General features: G+C 66.4%; 2 protein-coding genes across 2 annotated transcripts; one reads left to right on the plus strand and one right to left on the minus strand.

Moving 5' to 3' along the window:
• Positions 1–5,832, plus strand: LOC115641480 (gap junction delta-2 protein-like). Its single transcript, XM_030544693.1, has 2 exons — positions 1–151; positions 4,737–5,832. Exons 1-2 carry the CDS (start codon positions 81–83, stop codon positions 5,554–5,556), a joined length of 891 nt encoding a protein of 296 aa, XP_030400553.1. The 5' UTR covers positions 1–80; the 3' UTR covers positions 5,557–5,832.
• Positions 5,833–10,146: 4,314 nt separating this feature from the next.
• Positions 10,147–18,461, minus strand: NOP53 (NOP53 ribosome biogenesis factor). Its single transcript, XM_030544333.1, has 13 exons — positions 18,253–18,461; positions 17,039–17,103; positions 16,588–16,672; positions 15,886–16,115; positions 15,041–15,111; positions 14,833–14,928; positions 14,294–14,398; positions 13,569–13,742; positions 12,472–12,647; positions 12,059–12,125; positions 10,866–10,942; positions 10,438–10,494; positions 10,147–10,237 (listed from the first exon to the last, which is right to left on the minus strand). The coding sequence occupies exons 1-13, from the start codon at positions 18,459–18,461 to the stop codon at positions 10,231–10,233; spliced, it is 1,419 nt and encodes a 472-aa protein (XP_030400193.1). The 3' UTR covers positions 10,147–10,230.
• Positions 18,462–19,471: the final 1,010 nt, after the last annotated feature.

The raw sequence follows: 19,471 nt of genomic DNA on the forward strand, positions 1-19,471 counted from the left end.
TCCCCGCAGCTGACGGGGCCGGGGAGCGGCTCGGGGCGTCCCCGCTGCTGGATGCGGGCAGCCCCCGGCGCCCCGCCGCGATGGGCGAGTGGACGATCCTGGAAAGGCTGCTGGAGGCCGCGGTGCAGCAGCACTCGACTATGATCGGCAGGTGCGCGGGGCGGGGGGTCCGGGGGGGGGGCTGGCCCCTTGCACCCTCCAGCTGGGGGGGGGGCGGCACTGGCCCCTTGCATCCTCCAGCTGGGGGGGGCTGCATTGGTCCCTTGCTCCCTCCAGCTCTGGGGTGCAGCTCCGGGGGGCTGGCCCCTTGCACCCTCCAGCTCGGGGGGGCTGCACTGGTCCCTTGCACCCTCCAGCTCTGGGTGCAGCTGGGGGGGGGGCTGGCCCCTTGCATCCTCCAGCTCTGGAGTGCAGTTGGGGGGGCCACTGCTCTCTTGCACCCTTCAGCTCGGGGGTGCAGGTCGGGGGGGCTGGTCCCTTGCACCCTTCAGCTCAGGGTGAGGGGGCGGCACTGGCCCCTTACACCCTCCAGCTCTGGGGTGCAGCTCGGAGGGGCACTGGTCCCTTGCACCCTCCAGCTCTGTGTGGGGGGGCCTGGCCAGTGGGGAGCCAAGGAGACCTGGCCCCTCGCACCCTCCAACTCTGAGGGGGGGGGGAGGGAAGGAGCTGGGACCAGGGTTGCCCGTTGTAGCAGCCGGGCGGGAATTGCCGAAATTACCCACCGGGAGAGCCCAGCGGGTCTGATGGTGAGAGCAGGAGGCTGGAGTTCTGGGGCTGGGAGCCAGGACTCCTGGGTTCTCTCCCCGGCTCTGAGAGGGGAGTGAGGTCTAGTGGTTAGAGCAGGGGGGCTGGGAGCCAGGACTCCTGGGGTCTGTCCCCAGCTCTGGGAGAGGAGGGGAGTGGGGGCTGGTGGTTAGAGCAGGGGAGCTGGGGGCAGAACCCAGGCTCTATTCTGGACACTGCCTTCCCCAGTGGTCTTTAGCAAGTTCCAGCCTCTCATGCTGCCTCAGTTTCCCCCTCTGTAGGACCCATGGGCTGGGGGGTTGGCAGCCAGCGTGCTGGGGGATCCTGGTCCATGGAGTGCATGTGTGTGTGGGGTGCCAGGGGCCCTGTTCCGACCCGGCAGCCCCTTGGCCGGGCGGCAATGAATGAGCCGGTAGCCGATCTCCCCACAGGGCTGCGGATCAGTGCAGGGGGAGCCCGCCAGCTGCTCGCTCTCGCCACCCCCCCCCCACCGCTGGGGGGAGCCACAGGCCCCGGGGGCAGACGTGGCAGCCTGACCCCAGAGGTCAGCCAGGGACAACAGGGCGCAGGGGGCCCTGCTGCCCGAGAGGGGGGAGCAACCCCCTGTTTCAGCCCTGGCACAAAGCCACCAAGGCAGCAGGGTGGGGAGGGGGCGGCACTGGGGGGCGGCTCTGGACAGGGGGCAGGTGGGGCTGGGCGCTGGGAGGCGGGCGGGGCTGGGCGCGGGCACCAGGACGGGGCAGAGGGGGCGGGCAGGGCTGGGCACCGGGATGGGGCAGAGGGGGCGGACGGGGCTGGCCTGGCTGCTCGGCGCCGGGACGGGGCAGAGGGGGCGGGCGGGGCTGGGCGCTGGGATGGGGCAGAGGGGGCGGACGGGGCTGGCCTGGCTGCTCGGCGCCGGGACGGGGCAGAGGGGGCGGGCGGGGCTCGGCGCTGGGATGGGGCAGAGGGGGCGGACGGGGCTGGGCTGGGTGCTCGGCGCTGGGACGGGGCAGAGGGGGCGGGCGGAGCTGGGCTGGGTGCTCGGCGCTGGGACGGGGCAGAGGGGGCGGGCGGGGCTGGGCACCGGGATGGGGCGGACGGGGCTGGCCTGGCTGCTCGGCGCCGGGACGGGGCAGAGGGGGCGGGCGGGGCTGGGCGCTGGGATGGGGCAGAGGGGGCGGGAGCAGAGAGAGGGAAAGGGGAGGATGGATGGATGGATGGGGAGATGCTTACTCCAGGCTGCGGGATTCCCGGGGGTACCCGTCTCACGTGGGTGGGGGTTGTTCCCCAGCAGGGGCTGTTCCCTGTGTCACCATCCTGCTGCCTGGTCCGGTTGCCCCGGAGGGGCTGGGACATGGGATTGTGTTGGCAGGCAGGGGACCCGAGCTGGGCCCATACAGTGTTTTAAGGCCCCTCGGCCGGATCGGGGCCATGATAAGCAGGAGGGTTCGGATGCGGAGGGGTTCCCAAGCGGGACGCAGAGGGGTGGGGCCTCGAGGGCCCGTGGGCCTGTACCCCAGCCTGTGGTTCCCACCTCATGCTGCCGGCCGGGTGGGTTTGGCCTCAGGTCAGGACAAGCATCCCCCAAATCAGAGAGGGCATGAGCAGCCCGGGGGCCCCCTCTTGGTGACTCAGGCCGGCCGTCTCCGGGGTTCCCCCTTCCTGGGGGTATCAAAGTCCCGCTGTACGAAACAGCAGCCTGCCCCTTGCAGCACCACCTGTGCTGCTCTGCCAGCGGCTGGCAGGGGAGCCGGGGGCGTCCCTGCAGCCTCCTTTGGCTGCCAGCTCCCGGGCTTTATACAGGCCCCGCCTGGCTCCTGCCCAGCTGCGCCTCGTGTTTGGTTAACCGAGCCCCGCTCCCTGGCGCCTCCTAATGGACCCGCTCATCCCCCGCCCAGGTAGTCCGAGGGGCAATTGTTATACCCATTTTACAGCTCGGGAAACTGAGGCATGGGGCTTGTGCAAGCCGCCTGAGGTGACTGAGTGGGTCTGTGGCAGCGCTGGGAATGGAAGCCAGGCCTCCCGCGCTCGCCCCCAGCACCAGGCACAGCCATCCAGTACCGCTGTGCTCAGTTACTCTCCACTGGGCCCAAGGCCAGGCCATGGGGGCAGGCATGGGGCCGATTGGAGTGGGCATGTGGTGGACCAGCTCTCCTGGCTGCCGAAGCAGCGTGTCAGTGGCTAAGAAGGGCTCGGCCGCGGGGTTAATGCCCTGGGAGGTGGGCTCTAATCCCTGCTCTGCCCTGATTCTCTGGACAAGTCCCTGTGTGTCTCTGGGCCTCAGTTTCCCCAGCTGTAACGGAGAATGATCTGCTCTTTGCTCAGACGGTGAGCAGTTTGGGGCAGGGACTGTCTCCTGCTGGGTCTGCGATGCCTGGCACAACGGGGCCCTGATCTCAGTTGGGGTCTGGGCAGCGCCCGGCGCGATAGGGCCCTGATCTCAGTCAGGGTCTGGGCAGTGCCCGGCCCAAGGGGGGGGCAGTCTCAGTTAAGCATGCCAGGTGTTTCGTTGCCAGCCCCCCGGGTGAGATCGTGAACGCTGTCGAGGGAGGAGACGCAGACGAGGCCACCGTCTCATCACATTAAGGCCAGGAGGAGGCTGGTTTTAGCCCTGTGGGGTTTGTGTGCAGTGCCCCCCCCCCGGTGGGCGTGGGCGAAGGGGTGTCTCTGGCTCCACAGGTTCAGATCCCCGCATTGGGTGGGCTGTGTTGTCCTGACGGAGCGAACCCACCTGTGTGCTGGGGTTTGCTAGCTGAGGTGCTTCGCCCCAGAGGTAGCTGCATTTTAGGGGTGCATGGTTGGGTGTGAAAAGCCCCAGGGAAAGGGGCAGCAGATGCGTTTGCCACCGAGAATCAGGGACTGAGAGGTGCTCATCCTTCTCCCCGCTCCGGCAGCTGGACAACAGGTCAAGTGCATCAAACCTCTCCCGGTGCCTGGATAGAACCCAGGAGTCCTGGCTCCCAGCCCCCCCCGCTCTAACCACTAGACCCCACTCCCCTCCCAGAGCTGGGACAGAACCCATGAGTCCTGGCTCCCAGCCCCCTGCTCTAACCACTAGACCCCCCCCCCCCTCCGAGTTGGAATAGAACCCAGCTGTCCTGGCTCCCAGCCCCCCCCCCACCCCATGCATCACCCACAGTCTTGCCAACCTGCAGAGATCAGCAATCCTGTCTCAGACCCCCCAAAACAGAAGAGATTTTTGAAATGCTGCCAGGAGGTTGGAGTCTGACCGGTGAGGGCTGAATGCCCCCTGCCCAGCCCTGGGGGGGGGTAGGGAGGGAGCTAGTGTTACCCCCTCACCCAGATTTATTGGGTCAGGGGATTGTGAACCCCACTGCCGGAGCTGTCACCCCCCCACCCCACCCAGCCTCACCTCTGCTCCTCCTGGCGTTCATCACCCGAGTGGGGCACTGGGCAGCAGCAGCTCTGCAGTGGGGTGCAATGGGGCCCCGTTAGCACAGCTGGGCTGCTGGCTCGAATCACCCAGCGCTGCTAAACTTTCCGGTGCCCCAGACGGTCCCCCCAGCCGTTTATCCCCAGGCATAATAAAGACACAAACGCCCCCCCCCCCCCGCTCTGTGTCGCACCTCTGGGGCAAGAGGTGTAAATATTGGGGGAATTTCATGGGCTGGATGGGAGATGAGTAAGCATCAGGCGCCATATTATACACAAGGGGAAACTGAGGCATGGGGGGCGGGGTTGAGAAATGACTTTGGCCAGAGATTTTAAAGTGAGTGAATGACAGAGCTAGAAACAGGACTCAGGAGTCCTGGAGCCCAGATCCCCCTTCTCTAACGACTTGCCACCAGTCCCTTTCGGAGCTAGGGAGAGAACCCAGGAGTGCCCCCCCACTCTAACCACCAGACCCCACTCCCCTCCCAGCACTGGGGAGAGAACCCAGGCGTCCTGCGCCTGCCACAAGCTACCCGCCACCCGGAGCTCCCAGCGCAGCGGGGCCTGCGCCCCTCGCCGCGCCCAGCTGGGTCCCTCCCCTCTCCTCCCCCCCGCAGGATCCTGCTGACGGTGGTCGTCATCTTCCGGATCCTGATCGTGGCCATCGTGGGCGAGACGGTGTACGAGGACGAGCAGACCATGTTCATGTGCAACACGCTGCAGCCGGGCTGCAACCAGGCCTGCTACGACAAGGCCTTCCCCATCTCCCACATCCGCTACTGGGTCTTCCAGATCATCCTGGTGTGCACGCCCAGCCTCTGCTTCATCACCTACTCCGTGCACCAGTCGGCCAAGCAGCGGGACCGGCGCTACTCCTTCCTCTACCCGCTGCTGGAGAAGGACGCCCGCAAGGCACGGAGCCTCAACGGCATCCTGGTGCACAACCCCGAGGGCTCGGCCAAGGAGGAACCCGACTGCCTGGAGGTCAAGGAGCTGCCCAGCACCCCCCGGCGCCCGCCCAAGAGCGCCAAGGTGAAGCGGCAGGAGGGCATCTCCCGCTTCTACATCATCCAGGTGGTCTTCCGCAACGCGCTGGAGATCGGCTTCCTGGCGGGCCAGTACTTCCTGTACGGCTTCAACGTGCCGGGCATCTTCGAGTGCGACCGCTACCCCTGCGTCAGGGAGGTGGAGTGCTACGTCTCCCGGCCCACCGAGAAGACCGTCTTCCTGGTCTTCATGTTCGCCGTCAGCGGGATCTGCGTCCTGCTCAACCTGGCCGAGCTCAACCATCTGGGCTGGCGCAAGATCAAGACGGCCATCCGGGGCGTGCAGGCCCGGCGCAAATCCGTCTGCGAGGTGCGCAAGAAGGACCTCTCGGCCCTGGCCCAGGTGCCACCGCTGGGGCGGACCCAGTCCAGCGAGTCCGCCTACGTGTGAGCCTGGGGCGGCCGGGCCTCCGCGTGACAAGGCAAATGCCAGTGGGTGCTTCTCGAGGCGCCCCTCCCAATGGGGGGGGGGCTCGGCAGGTGTGCACCAAGGGCTGAACGGGAGACACGACCCCCCAAGGATCCAGCTGGGGTGTTGGGGGGGCTCCCGGCTCCAGCTCGTTTAAAAAATATATTTATTGTTTCTTGGAGTCTTCCACCATGGTGCAAGCAGGGGGGAGGGTTCCTGGAACTCCCCCCCCAATCAGCCTTTTCCGGCCCTGGGATCAGCCAGGGGTGGGGAATATTTGGGGGGTGGGGGGTGTTTCTGCGGGGGGGGAGGGAGATCATGGCTCCCTGCTTTTCTCAGCCCTTGGGCTGACAATAAAAAGAATCGATGACCAGATGCAATTTTTAAGAACTAAAAACTAAGCTGGGTGGTAGATGGGGCTGGGCTGCGGGGAGCGAGGGGGTCTCGGGGGGCTCTCCCTAGCAGTCCGGCCTGCCCGGCTCACATGGGTGAGGCAGGGCGACCCCAGGGAGGGGGGCAGACAGAGAAACGGGCTGAAATGCTGCCAGCCCTGCCCCCGCTAGAGGCAGGGGGGCTTGTGGCTGGGCCTGCAAAGGGAGAAATCTCAGCCCCTACCCCCCCCCCGGAACAACCCAGCGGCCCTGCCTGGCGGGGGGAGGTGCCAGGGGCTGGTCCTGGCTCAGCGCCCGCTGCCAGTCCCAGGAACCTGCCCGCTGGGCAGCATCGCACGTCTCCCCCCCGGGGGGATTTGCGGCCCTTAAGCTGCTCTGGGCCAGGACCATCTGGCCACGTCCCCCCTCCCCGGCCCTGGGCACTTTGCATTTATTTGGGGGGGGGGAACCAGCCCCTGTAGATAATGGTCCGGCCCTTCACCAGCACCCATCTCAAAGCACCATGAGGGCTGCACCCCTCCCCCTCCACGTTAATATCATCCCCATTTACAGAGGGGAAACTGAGCCACGGAGAGGGGGCAAGGCATGGACAAGGTCACCCAGCAGGGCCAGGGCTAGAACCCGAGTGTCCTAGTCCCCAGCCCCCCCCTCCCCAGCTGGGGACAGAACCCAGGTATCCTGGCTCCCAGCCCCCCCCAGGTCTGTGCCCCCCTTTAGTAACCCTCCCCGTAAGCTGATCCCCCCCCCCCGTGGCACTTTCACCTCTTAAGCCCCTCGCTGCCCTGAAGCTCTGGGCTGTTGAACAAAACAAACCCCCTCCCCCACCATCCCAGCGCTCGGGGGGGGGGGCGCGGGGGGGATGCTGCGCCTGGGGAGGAGAGATCACAAAGGGGAACAACCCCGTGTGAGCCCAGCACTGACCCCGTCACCCCGACAGCCCCACGCTGAGCCCTGTGCCCGCAGGAATGTCACCCTAGGTTGTTTGTATGCGCCATGGCTGTGCCCGCTGGGGTGTCGTCATCAGGCTGTGCCCACACCGTGGCTGTGCCCGCTGGGGTGTGGTTGTCGGGTTGTGTGTGCTGGGGCTGTGCTTGCTGGGGTGTGGTTGTCGGGTTGTGTGTGCTGGGGCTGTGCCTGCTGGGGTGTGGTTGTCGGGTTGTGTGTGCTGGGGCTGTGCCCGCTGGGGTGTGGTTGTCGGGTTGTGTGTGCTGGGGCTGTGCCCGCTGGGGTGTGGTTGTCGGGTTGTGTGTGCTGGGGCTGTGCCTGCTGGGGTGTTGTCAGGCTGTGCCCACCATGGCTGTGCCCGCTGGGGTGTGGTCATCAGGTTGTGTGTGCTGGGGCTGTGCCCGCTGGGGTGTGGTTGTCAGGTTGTGTGTGCTGGGGCTGTGCCTGCTGGGGTGTTGTTGTCAGGTTGTGTGTGCTGGGGCTGTGCCCGCTGGGGTGTCATCATGAGGCTGTGCCCACACCATGGCTGTGCCTGCTGGGGTGTGGTTGTCGGGTTGTGTGTGCTGAGGCTGTGCCTGCTGGGGTGTGGTTGTCGGGTTGTGTGTGCTGGGGCTGTGCCTGCTGGGGGGTTATCAGGCTGTGCCCACCATGGCTGTGCCCGCTGGGGTGTGGTTGTCGGGTTGTGCGCATGCCGCAGCTGTGCCCGCTGGGGTGGTGTTGTCAGGTTGTGTGTGCTGGGGCTGTGCCCGCTGGGGTGTGGTTCTCGGGTTGTGTGCGCTGGGGCTGTGCCCGCTGGGGTGTGGTTGTCGGGTTGTGCGTGAGCTGCAGCTGTGCCCGCTGGGTGTTGTCTCGGCATTGGGCAGCACCAGGAGGGGGGCGGATGCAGCTGTTATGGGGGGGTCTCTCGCCCGTACACCCAGCTCTGACCTCCGGGGCCGGGGTCCATCACGCCCCAACCACAGCCCCTCCCCATGGCCAGCCCCTGGCCCCCCCTGGGGGGAGACGTGACCCCTGGGGGTGGGAGGAGCGATGCAGGGAGGGGCAGTGGGTATCAGTCCCATGAGGGCAGGAGACCGGGGCGGGGGGGACAGACCAGGTCCGAGCCCTGTCCCAGGCCCAGATGGGGGGGGGGAGGTAGGTGTACCCAGCCAGATGGGTGATCCCAGCACCTGCCCCCCCTTGAGATCCCACCTTGTCCCGTGTGCTGGGATGGGGAGGGGGAACACGACAGCACCAGGTGAGCAGGGACCTGGCACCATGGCAACAGCACCCCCCCCTTGTTCGTTAGCACCAACGAGGTGACACCTCGTTCTCAGTCACATCTCTATTAATAACCACCAGGGTGTGGGGAGAGCAGGGCACCAGGGCTGGGGGGCTGGGAGCCAGGACTCCTGGGTTCTCTCCCCGGCTCAGGGAGTGGGGTCTAGTGGTTAGAGCAGGGGGGGCTGGGAGCCAGGACTCCTGGGTTCTCTCCCTGGCTCTGAGAGGGGTGTGGGGGGCTGGTGGTTAGAGCAGGGGGGGCTGGGAGCCAGGACTCCTGGGTTCTCTCCCCAGCCCTAGGAGGAGAGTGGGGGGCTGGTGGTTAGAGCAGGGGGGGCTGGGAGCCAGGACTCCTGGGTTCTCTCCCCCGCTCAGGGAGTGGGGTCTAGTGGTTAGAGCAGGGGGCTGGGAGCCAGGACTCCTGGGCTCAATTCCCATCACCTCTTTTCTGATCTGTGCACTTGGCCAGGACACATGGGCCCCACTCTGGCATCTGAGCGTCCCAACATCTCCTCCCGGGTGCAAGAGCCCCCGTCCCTCCTAAGCCCCCCAGCCCAGGGACGAGACCCCCGGGCCGCCTGGGTGCAAAGCCAGAGGCTGGGGTGGGCAAGGCAGCCTGGCCTAGCTCTGTGCTGGGGGTCGGCGCTGTGCGTCAGGAGAGCACCCCCATTGCATGGGGCTCGGGCCCCAGGGGTCCCTGCCCAGCGCTGGCCGAGGGAGCTGGGCTCGGCCCCCCCTGGTAGGCACACGGTTGCCAGGCCCGCTCAGCCAGGTCGGGCTGGGGCTGGGTCTAGGTCAGTGGCAGCTGGGAGGAGGTCACGGCCCAGGACAGCGGAACTGCATTAGGTGGCCTGAATTATGCATGGGAGCCGGGACGGCGAGTCGGCACAGCCCCCCGAGCCAGCCGCTGTGGGCACCGGCAGGGGAGCAGGGCTGGCCAGGCAGATTCCCTCGCTGGTGGAGGGGGGCAGCAGTAGACCCCCCCCAGCTAGAAATCTTCAGCCCCCGTCCCCTGGCCAGGGGAGAGCCCTGGCTCCACGAAGCAGACTAGCGTGATGAGGGAAATTGAGGCAGAAAGAGGGGAGGTGGTGACATGTGACAGGTATAGACCCCAGCAGTCCTTGCTCCAGCCACTAGACCCCACTCCCCTCCCACAGCCAGGCAACAGTGGTCTGTTATCGTAGGGTCTTCTGTAACAAACGAGGCTCCCAGCAGTTCAGCGGCAGCCCCGTGAAGCAGCTCCTGCAGGGCCATGGTCCCCCAGGGGAAGGCGAGGCAGCACTGTGTCGCAGGGGGGATCCGGCCAGAAACCCAGATCTGCCAGCGTCTGTCCCCCCCGCCCACTCCCGACCTCAGCAGGAGCCCGGGAGAGACGCCGAGGGGTCTCTGTGCTTTCAGACGGGGTGTGGCAGGATGGGGGCCAGGACTCCTGGGTTCTCCCAACAACTCTGGGGCTGGTCCACTCAGCAGCAGAGCCAGGGAGAGAACCCAGGAGTCCTGGCTCCCAGCCCCCACTCCCTGCCCCACAGTGCTGGTTGGGACGCCGGCTCGAGCTCTCGGGAGGGGCAGAGAGGAGCTAACGGGCAGAGCCCTGACAAGCGCCTGGCTCCCGTGTGCCAGGCAGATCTGTGGTGGGAGCTGTGAGCCAAGCGGCCCCCCCCACAACAGCTGGGGGGGGGACTGTCCTGAATAGAAGCCAGATGTTGCTAAACCAGGCGCGTCTAATCACAGCACTGGCGCCCTGCCAATGCCAGCCCCATGGTGCCAGCAGGCAGCCGCCGTCCAGCCCTGGATCACAGCCACGCGGAAACCGGGCAGCCTGTCCCTACCTCCCCGCAGGGAGCCGCTGCCCCACATCCGCCCCCCACTATTAACGCCAAGACCCCAGCCTCACGCCCTCAGCAGGTGCCCAGCAGGGGATTCGGGGCAGGACGTGGGGGTGCCAGGGGCCCGGGCAGGCAATGAGGAGCCGGCGTGACAGGAGGTGCCCAGGGCTTTAATAAGATCCTTGGTACAAACGGGCAGCGCCGGGCCAGTGAGGAGCCGAGGGGCGTCAGCACTACAACCTGCAATGCAAAGCAGAGGGCGGTTAGGGGGCGTGGCGGGGGGGGGGGGCGCAGGAACGGGGCATTCAGGGAATCTGCTGCTGGTGAAATCCCAGAGACCGAACCCTTTATCCCCGGAGCGGAGTAACTCCAGGAGGAGGGGCCAGCCCTGCCCCCTATCTCCACCCCCAGCCCACGGGTCCCCCCACAACCCCACTCACGTGACTTCGCGGAAGGCCCTCTTCTCCACATACTTCAGCCGGTATTTCCTCTTGAACCTGGGAGGCAACGGGGACGGGGGGGTTAGTTCCCAGACCCAAGGAACGGGGCACTGGCCCCTCAAATAAACCCGAGCGGGGGAGGGACCCAGGATGAGCTCTGGCCCCCCCAGCCAGAGCCCGATTTGGACCCTGTGGGGGAGGGGGAGGAGCCCACACCCCCCCCCCCCAGTGCTGGGTCCAGCACCTCAATGCCCCGCGCATGGCTAGAGATGCCCACACTGACCAAACGGCCCCAGGGCATCAGCCAACAGGCAGAGACCCCCCCCAGGGCACGTGGGGGTCAGGATTCCCCTGCCAACCTCCCCCCTCACGGAGCAGGACCAGGGTGCCTGGTGCCGTGGGGCCCCCAGCCCTCCCCCCCCACTCACTTGGCTCGCTCACGGGGCTCAATCAGGTTTCTCTTCTGCAGGCTCTTGAATCGGTCGCGCAGGATGCTGCCCTCGGGCTGAGCGAGAGACGGGGGGGGTCAGTCTCTGCCTGGCCAAGGGGAGGCTGCCCCTCACCCCAGCCTCAGGGCGCAGGGGCTCGGCCCCGGATCTCAGTGCCCAGCACAGGGCTGGGACCTCACCCCCCACCCTGCCCTGAGCTTCAAGAGGCAGCATGGGGGGCGGGGGGAACAACCCTCAGAGCAGCCAGATGGGGAGACGAAAGGAGCAAATGCCCCCACCCCCCCCGCGAAGAGTTAGAGCGCTAAACCACCCCCCTTCGGCCCCTCCCCCACTGCCCCAGACCGGGGGGGGGGCGGGCCGGCCCACGGGGCAGAGAGGAAGCTGGTTCCTCTCCCACTAGACACTCCATCAGCTGAGGCCCCCGAGCTGCAGCTGGCGAAGGAGATGGAGTGGGGAAGGCAGCGCCCTGGGTACCTGCTGGGGGTGTCATGGGGCCCCCAAGTCACAGAAGTGTTGTGCAGGAGGGCAGTGCTAGCGACACCTGCACCTGAGGAAGTGGGTATTCACCCACAAAAACTCACGCTCCAAACCGTCTGTTAGTCTATAAGGTGCCACCGGATTCTTTGCTGCTTTTACAGATCCAGACTAACACGGCTCCCCCTCTGATACTTGAGAGCAAGGAGGGGGTGCAGAGGTGGGGGAGCGGGGGGGCTAGCTGTTGGCACCCCTCATAGAACAACGGGCCATAAACTGTCATGCGTCAGGGCAGGAGGCAGCTGCCAGCCATGGGGGTCAGGCAGGAATTGCCCCTGCAGGCAGGATAGCCCCTAATCATTCACTGGGGGGGCACCAGGCCCGCAGAGGCTGGGACCGGACTAGACGCATGGGACATGGTGCTCACTGCAGACTGGGCAGCTGGCCTGTTGCTGGGCACCGCACGAGAACGGGGCTACGTCTGGTGCCCTCAGTCCCCAGGTCCTTCCCCACTGGGCAGGGCCCGGGAACCCCCGGGTGACCTTCACATTCCCAGCATGCATTGCTGCGAATCCTCATAGCGCAAGGATGGGTCTCATCACGGGGCACCAGCGTCAGCTCTCTCCCCCACCCCAAAACACCAAGCCCCAGGGGCACCGACCAGCCCAGGTGCCAGGGAGATGGGCGCTGGCACCCACCTTCAGCGTCCGCAGGGACTCGGCCAGCTCCGTACTCAGCTGCACCTCCTGGTCGGGGTCTTCGTATCTGCCGGAGAGAGATCGGGGGGGGGGGGTGTTAGAAAAGGAGCATCCCTCCCCCCACGTGTGTACCCTGAAAAGACACCCCCCAAGCCAGAAACAGCGCCTGCCAGAGCCCCCTTTACGTGCCAGCTCCCTACACCCGCTTCACCCCAGGGCCCCCTGCATATCCTGCCTGGCACCCCCGGTTCCCAGCACCCCCGTACAACACCCCCCTTTAGCCGTCCCCTGCATACTCTGCCCTGGCCCCCCCCACGTATCCCCAGGGGTCCAGCACCTGGGACACCCACCCCCTCGGAGAGCCCTGCCCATGTGCCCGCCACCCCCACAGGGACAGGGCCCCCAACGCTCACTTGAGCCTGCCCAGCCTCCGGGGCTTGGTGGCCTCAGCCCGTCTCTTCGCCAGCCGCGCCCGCCTCCGGCACAGCAGCTCGGCCTCGCGCCGTTTCACCTGCAGCCGAATGGAGCGGAGCTGGAAGAGCTCCTGCCGCCGGCACCGTGCCGCCTTCTCGCCCAGCCGCCGGGCCTCCTGCAGGGAGTGGAGCGGGTCAGATCTGGCACGGCGCTGCCCCCCGCCCTGCCAGCAGCCCCCACAGCCTGGTCCCCCCCCCCAACCACTAGGCCCCACTCCCCTCCCAGAGCCGGGGAGAGAACCCAGGAGTCCTGGCTCCCAGCCCCCCCTGCTCTAACCACCAGCCCCTGCTCCCCTCCCGGAGCTGAGAGAACCCAGGAGTCCTGGCTCCCAGCCCCCCTGCTCTAACCCACCAGCCCCTACTCCCCTTCCAGAGCCAGGGAGAGAACCCAGGAGTCCTGGCTCCCCCCCCCTCCTGCTCTAACCACCAGCCCCCACTCCCCTTCCAGAGCCAGGGAGAGAACCCAGGAGTCCTGGCTTCCAGCCCCGCCTGCTTTAACCCACCAGCCCCTACTCCCCTTCCAGAGCCGGGGAGAGAACCCAGGAGTCCTGGCTCCCCCAGCTACCAGTGCTGCACCTCCCCATACCCAGCTGCTAACGAGTGCCCCTCCCGAGTGCCCCCCCAAAGAGGAGGACCCCAGCATGGGGGTGGGGGTGCGAGCCAGGCCCCCCCCACGTGGCGCTGGGAGCAGATGGCAGCGGCTGGGCACAGCAGATGGCCCCACGCTGCAGCGCCGGGAATGAAGCTCGCTCTGGCACGGGGCCGGGAGGCTGTGGACAAGCCACTTCTCAAGGGCGATCTGCAGCCCCAGGGGGGATTGGGGACCTGCCCCCCTGCAACTCGCCTCCCGGGGAACCTGGCCCGGGGTAAGGGGGCACTGGGGTATCCACAGGCAATGGCAGGGGGGCTCGCCCCAGACATCCCACCCCATGGGATCATGGCAGAGGGCACCGCCAGTCACTATTGATGAGGTCTGGATTACACTGGGGGCATATCCCAGCCCCCTACGCAAGCCGAAACCAAGGGGAATTAGGCACCAGGAATTTGGCTTCCTTCTCCCTTCTGCGCTGCTGCTCTGTTTTCTTCTCATGCAAGGGGGCCGGAGGTGGGGTTGCCCCAGGGGCTGGGGGTTCATCGGGCACCTCTTCCTCGCCCCCCTCGTCAGCCGACTCCTCGAGCAGCCCCTCGCACTGCTCCTGGAAGGTCGTCTCCTGCGGACAGAGTGAGCACGGCTGTGAGACAGGGATGGGCACTCGGGGCTCTGGCCCCACCACCGGGAAGGGAATAGGGCCTAGGTGTTAGAAACGGGGGGACGGGACTCCAAGGGGATATGGGCTGCAACCCCCCCATTCTCTAGGGAGCTTTGCGAGGGGGGAGATGCTTGACACTGAGCCGCCAGGGCTGCTGGGACCCAGAGGCACCCAGCCTGGTGGGGGTGGGGACCATAGGACTCGCGACTGGCACCGCAGGGCAGCCGGGGTGACCCGCCGTGACCGGGAGCAGCAGGGCCCCTCCCCGGGTGGAGGCTGGGGGCGGCCGTGCGGGGTTACGGACGGTGGCCTGTGGGCCGGCCCATCCCCTTAAAGCGATTCCCTAAGAGGCTAAATATAGCGGATTGGGTGGGGGGACAGGACAGGGTGGGGGGAGCGCTGGCCGTGTCTCCTCTGCACCCACAGCCTGGGGGTCCCCAGAGCCCCGCAAGCCTGCTTGGCATTGCCTGCTCCCCAGCCCCACCGGAAGGCTGCCCCCCGTGGGCTCTCACCTGGGTGGGGGCCTCGGCCGCCGTGGGGAATCGCAGCTGCCTCTGCAGCTTTTCCTCGGCCTTCTGCCGTCTGACCTCCACCTCGTGAGCCTGGAGCAGCAGTGCCTGGGGGGAGACGCGTGGTCAGCGGGAACAGCCCCCCTGGAACCTCCCCCACGCCCCCCCACCTCAGCAAGGCCCAGGAACCCCGCCATGCCCCCCCCACGTCAGCAGGGCCCTGGAACCCCTCCATGCGCGCCCACCTCAACAGTGCCCTGGGGCCGCCCCCAAGCACCCCCACCTCAGCAGGGCCCCCCAATGCGCCCCCATGTCAGCAGGGTCCAGTAACCCACCCACATGCCCCCACTTCAGCAAGGTCCAGGGCCCCCCCAAAATAGCCCTCCCCCAGCCCTAGACACCATGGGGCAGGAAAGCTGCCCCCCAAGTCCAGAGTGGGGCCACAAATCACACCTCCCCCCACAGCCACTCCATTCCCAGCATGCACTGCTGCAAATGCGCCTGGGGCAGGCTGAGCCGGGGGGCAGCCCCCTGCCCCCTACCTGGTGGGACTCGAACGTGGGGTTGTAGGACCCCCCCGCAGGGATGACTTCCACGGCCGGCAGCTCCGACGGCTTCGTCTCCAGCCTGGCGGGGCGCTGAGGAGAGAATGTGGGTGAGCCGGGAGGGGAGGGCCTGCCCCCGCCCGCACATGGCACCGTGTGCCCAGGGGGGTCTGTGCCCACCCCCAGCAGGGCCCCCCCCACTTACCCGCACTCTCTGCTTCTTGGTCTGCTCCAGGAACCAGGCGTCCTGCCCGGCCAGCGGCCGGTCGAGCGGGTCTGCTGGGAGAGCAGCACCGTTACCAACAGCCTCACACGGGGTCAGAGTGGGGGGGGGCACCAGGACGCCTGGGTTCTGTCCTAGCTCCGGGAGGGGAGTGGGGTCTAGTGAGTTAGAACGGGGAGCTGGGAGGCAGGACTCCTGGGTTCCATCCCAGCTCCGGGAGTGGGGCCTGGTGGTTAACGTGGAAGGGAGCTGAGGTGACAACTCTGCTTTGGGATCCAGGAGAGCCAGAGAGACCTGGGGAGTGTCCCCCACCCCCAAACCGCCGGGTATTCCCAGCTCTGGGGAGCGTTCCAGCCGGGCGGGGACACGAGTCTAGGCACTCGGGGCGATCAGCAGCAGCCCTCGAGATGGGGGGGGGGGCTCCATTTGTGTGGCGAGTTTCCTGGGTCTCAGGCAAACCCCCAGGAAGCAGGCGCGTGCAGCGGCCAGGCCTGGGCCCCGGAGGAGCACTGGGCGCCGGAGGGCAGAGCTGGGTAGATCAGGCCCCTGGGTACAGACCAGAACCACCCCACGGCTGCTCCCTCTGCCGCAGGCTGGAGTTAGCTGGGGGTTGTGCTGAGCTTAGCCAGTCACCGCCAAAGATGGGAAACCGTGAATCTGGGCCGGCTTCAGGCTAGAAACCAGGCATCCTGGCTCCCAGACCCCTGCTCTAACCACTAAATCCCGCTCCCCTCCCAGAGCTGGGGAGAGAACCCAAGAGTCCTGGCTCCCAGCCTCCTGCTCTAACCACTAGACTCCATTCCCTGCCACAGAGGTTCCCTGCTTACTTGTGTCTGACCAGATGTCGTAGAAGCCCCCAGCCAGCTCGGCTCCCGCACCCTGGCCGTGCGCCCCCTGCTGGCCGTGCGAGGCCTCTGCTGTTGCTAGCTGCGCTTTCTGCAGCCGGGCCTGGAGGAGGCGCTGCTCTCGGGGCACCACATCCCGCTCCGCCAGCTTCTCCCACAGCCGCTGCTTCCGCTTCAGCTTCTTCCCATTGGGGACCTGATGGGCCAAAATGCTGCCAAGGGGAGCAGGACAGGATGAGGGCGGCCGAGGCCTCTGGGCCAGCAGGGGGCGCTTGGCCTCCCTCGGTGTGAGACTGACACCTGCCCCCCCCTGCTACTAGTGCCAGGGAGAGAACCCAGGAGTCCTGGCTCCCAGCCCCCCCAATCCCCGCTCTAACCACTAGACCCCATTCCCCTCCTAGTGCCAGAGATAGAACCCAGGCATCCTGGCTCCCAGCCCCCCTGCTCTAACCACTAGATCCCACTCCTCTTCCAAACCCAGCACCCCTACTTCTGCATTGCTATTATCCACTTTCACCAATGGGGAAACCGAGGCACGAAGCGCTGAAACTTGCCCTGGATCCCCCAGGCAAAGAACCACCCACAGTCCCCATGGGGATGGCTCCCCAGCCTGGCACAGCCCCCCTGGGAGAGGAGAGCCACCGATACCATCCCAACACAGCCCCTGCCCCGGGCGGGACTCACTCTTTGGGAGCGGGCACCTTGGAATCCGGCTGCAGGATGAGGTCTATCCGCAGGGGCTTCTCTTTGCCTCGGTTCAGCTTCTGGTCTGCGGCGAGGAGAGGAGACACGGATGGACGGCCGGCCACACGCTCCGCAGCACCCCGGAGACGCGAGGATGCCCCAAAAGGGATGGCATTGTCCCCCCGCCACGGAGGACTGCATTGCAGCCCCTGCCCGCTACAGAGGGGGAAACTGAGGCACGCAGACTCGGGGACAGGCTCAGGGTTACCCCAGCAGGCTGTGCCTCGCAGAGATTCCCCCCAAAGCAGCAGAGCAGGGACTGAGCCCCTCTGCTGAGGCAGCCACTGGACTCTGAGGGAGCCCCTCGTCCCGGTTCTCCAACTGGGGGGGCCTGCCCTGCTGACCCAAAGTGCAGGGACCCCACAGCACAGGCTAACCCCACCCCCCTCACCTTTCTCCTCACTCCCCGTGTCCAGGAAGAAGAGGCTCTCGTCCGGCTTCTCAGCCACCAGGCCCCTGGGGAGCGAAGGGGAGACGCCTCGTTACTCCCACATGCTGGGGAGGGACCAACAAAGCCCCGATCTCCTCAGCAGATGCAAAATGCGCCCCCCCCCAAGTCTGGACCATAGGTGCCCACCCACCTCACAGCTCTCCCTCCTCATCCTCACTCTCAGACCCGACCCCCAAGGGCCCCCCATCAACTCTCCCCTAGCCAGCCCCCCCTTTCTCCTCCTCCCCAAATTCTAGCCATGTCTACCCCTCTCTCTAGACCCTCCCCAGTTCTACACCCCCACCCACTTCTGCACCCTCTTGATGCCCCCCCAGCACCTATGAAGATCCTTGAGGTCTCCCATCCCCCTTTGCCCCCAGATTCTCCATCACCCCAAACCCATGAGATCTTCCCCAGCCCCCCAGGCTTCCCCCCTTCACGGCCCCCGCCCGCCCTCACATCCCACACCTGCGCCTATCACCCCCTCTCTTACCAGGAGCCCCTCAGCTCACCCCACAAGGCCGCCCCATGCCCCCCCATTACTCATCCCCAACAATCTGTCTCACCCAGACCCTCGCCCCACCAGGGGCCCCCAATTCTCTCCCCTTCCCAGGGTCCCAACTACCCCAGCATCCTCCCTCCTCTGCTCCAATACCCCCACTCTGCCCCCTTTCCAGCCCCCACCTCCTCCAGCCCCCTCCTTGTCTTACTCCCAGTTCCCCCCCCGCCCAAGCCCTCCACCCCCACTCCCAGGCCCCCCCATCCGAGCCCCTTCTCCCAGGTCCCCCATGTCCCTCACTCCCTCCCCCCTCAAGTTCCTCCCACCCATTGCCCCCAGCACCTCCCCATTCCCCTCCTCACCCCCAGACACTTCCCTATTACCCCTGTACACCCCCTCATTCCCCTCCTCACCCCCCCCACTGCCCCCGTACACCCCCCCACTCACCTCCTCACCCCCCATTCCCCTCCTCACCCCCCCGCCCCTGTACACCCCCCCACTCACCTCCTCATTGCCCCCGGAGCCCCCCCACTCCCCTCCTCACCCCCGTACACCCCCCCACTCACCTCACCCCCCACTTCCCCCGGAGCCCCCCCACTCCCCTCCTCACCCCCCATTGCCCCCCCACTCACCTCCTCGCCCCCCCCGCTCCCCGCTCCCCGCGGCCCCCCCGCACCCGGCCGCGCGCTGCTGCAGCCCCACGTCCTCCAGGAAGGCGCCCAGCTCCCGGCCCAGCCGCGCCTCGGGCCCCGCCCAGCGCTTCCAGCTCTTCTTGCGGCTGCGGCTGCCCCGGGCCCGCCGCCTGCCGGGGGCGCCGGGATCGCGGGACTCGGCCCGCAGGCCCAGGAAGCCTGAGGCGGCCGGAGCCCCCGTGGGCGCCGCCATCTTGGTAAAGGAGGGAAAGGCAGAACCGGAAGTGCCGAGTGAACTACTTCCGGCCGCCCCGCCATCTTGGTATAGGAGAAAGCTGGGGGGCGCCGGCCGGCGGAGGGTTTTTATCAGCAGATTCCACACTCCTTCAAAAAAAAATCCCCGCCTTCCATGACACCCCCGCTACCTCTGCCGGACAAGGGAACCCGGACTAAGGGGCCATTAATTTTTTGGTCGCTGGACCGGTATCGGAATCAGCAGATTCGATACCCAAGCCCATCTCTGGGGACGCTCGAGAGACCCGGCAGGCTGCGCAGGGGGCAGATGTGGGGGTGGGGGCGGGGGCTAGTAAGTAACATCTGGAATGGGGCGGGGAATAATGGGGCTGTCATTGCACCTCCCAGGCTGAGCCCCTTCTCAGTTAGATGGGTGTAAATCCAGTTTCACCCCCCTCCCTACATTTCCCGGTGGGCATCCAGATTCATCCCCAGATTCCCTGCTGGGAATCCAGATTAATACCCCAGATTCCCGGGTGCAGATCTAGATTCCCCCCCCCCACCCCTAGGGTGACCAGATGTCCCGATTTTATAGCGACAACCCCGATTTTTGGATCTTTTTCTTATATAGGCGCCTATTACCCCCCACTCCCTGTCCCGATTTTTCACACTTGCTGTCTGATCACCCCCCGCACATAGATTTCCCGTTGTAAAACCGGGTTCCGTTCGCAGTGTAAATGCAATTGCACAATTCACTCTCCGGTCAGCCACGAGGGGGCAGGACCACCCCACTCGTGCTGCTCTCCTGGGGCTGGGCTTTGGGTGGGGCCCTGCCCAGGGTTGTGATTATATTTTTCCTGACCCTCGTTAATGGTCGAACCATTTTCATCAGCGATTTTCCACTTTTGGAAATGAAGAGAGGAGGATCCCCCTCCAACCCACCCACCCCCACACACGATGCCTGTGTGCAGATTCAGGCCTGATTCTTCTCTCGCCAGGTGTCAGGCAGCCAGAGTCACTCTCCTGAGG

The sequence above is a fragment of the Gopherus evgoodei genome, unplaced genomic scaffold (assembly GCF_007399415.2).
Source record: "Gopherus evgoodei ecotype Sinaloan lineage unplaced genomic scaffold, rGopEvg1_v1.p scaffold_34_arrow_ctg1, whole genome shotgun sequence".
Taxonomy (NCBI): domain Eukaryota; kingdom Metazoa; phylum Chordata; order Testudines; family Testudinidae; genus Gopherus; species Gopherus evgoodei.

Bases quoted from the DNA above. Each gene is read 5' to 3' on its own strand.
- LOC115641480 (XM_030544693.1), top strand. From the start codon at position 81: ATGGGCGAGTGGACGATCCTGGAAAGGCTGCTGGAGGCCGCGGTGCAG. The intron at 152-4,736 runs GTGCGCGGGGCG...TCCCCCCCGCAG, and splicing joins CACTCGACTATGATCGGCAG to GATCCTGCTGACGGTGGTCG.
- NOP53 (XM_030544333.1), bottom strand. From the start codon at position 18,461: ATGGCGGCGCCCACGGGGGCTCCGGCCGCCTCAGGCTTCCTGGGCCTG. The intron at 16,116-16,587 runs GTGAGTCCCGCC...TCCCCTTGGCAG, and splicing joins AAGGTGCCCGCTCCCAAAGA to CATTTTGGCCCATCAGGTCC. The intron at 10,943-12,058 runs GTGGGTGCCAGC...TCTCTCGCTCAG, and splicing joins AGTCCCTGCGGACGCTGAAG to CCCGAGGGCAGCATCCTGCG.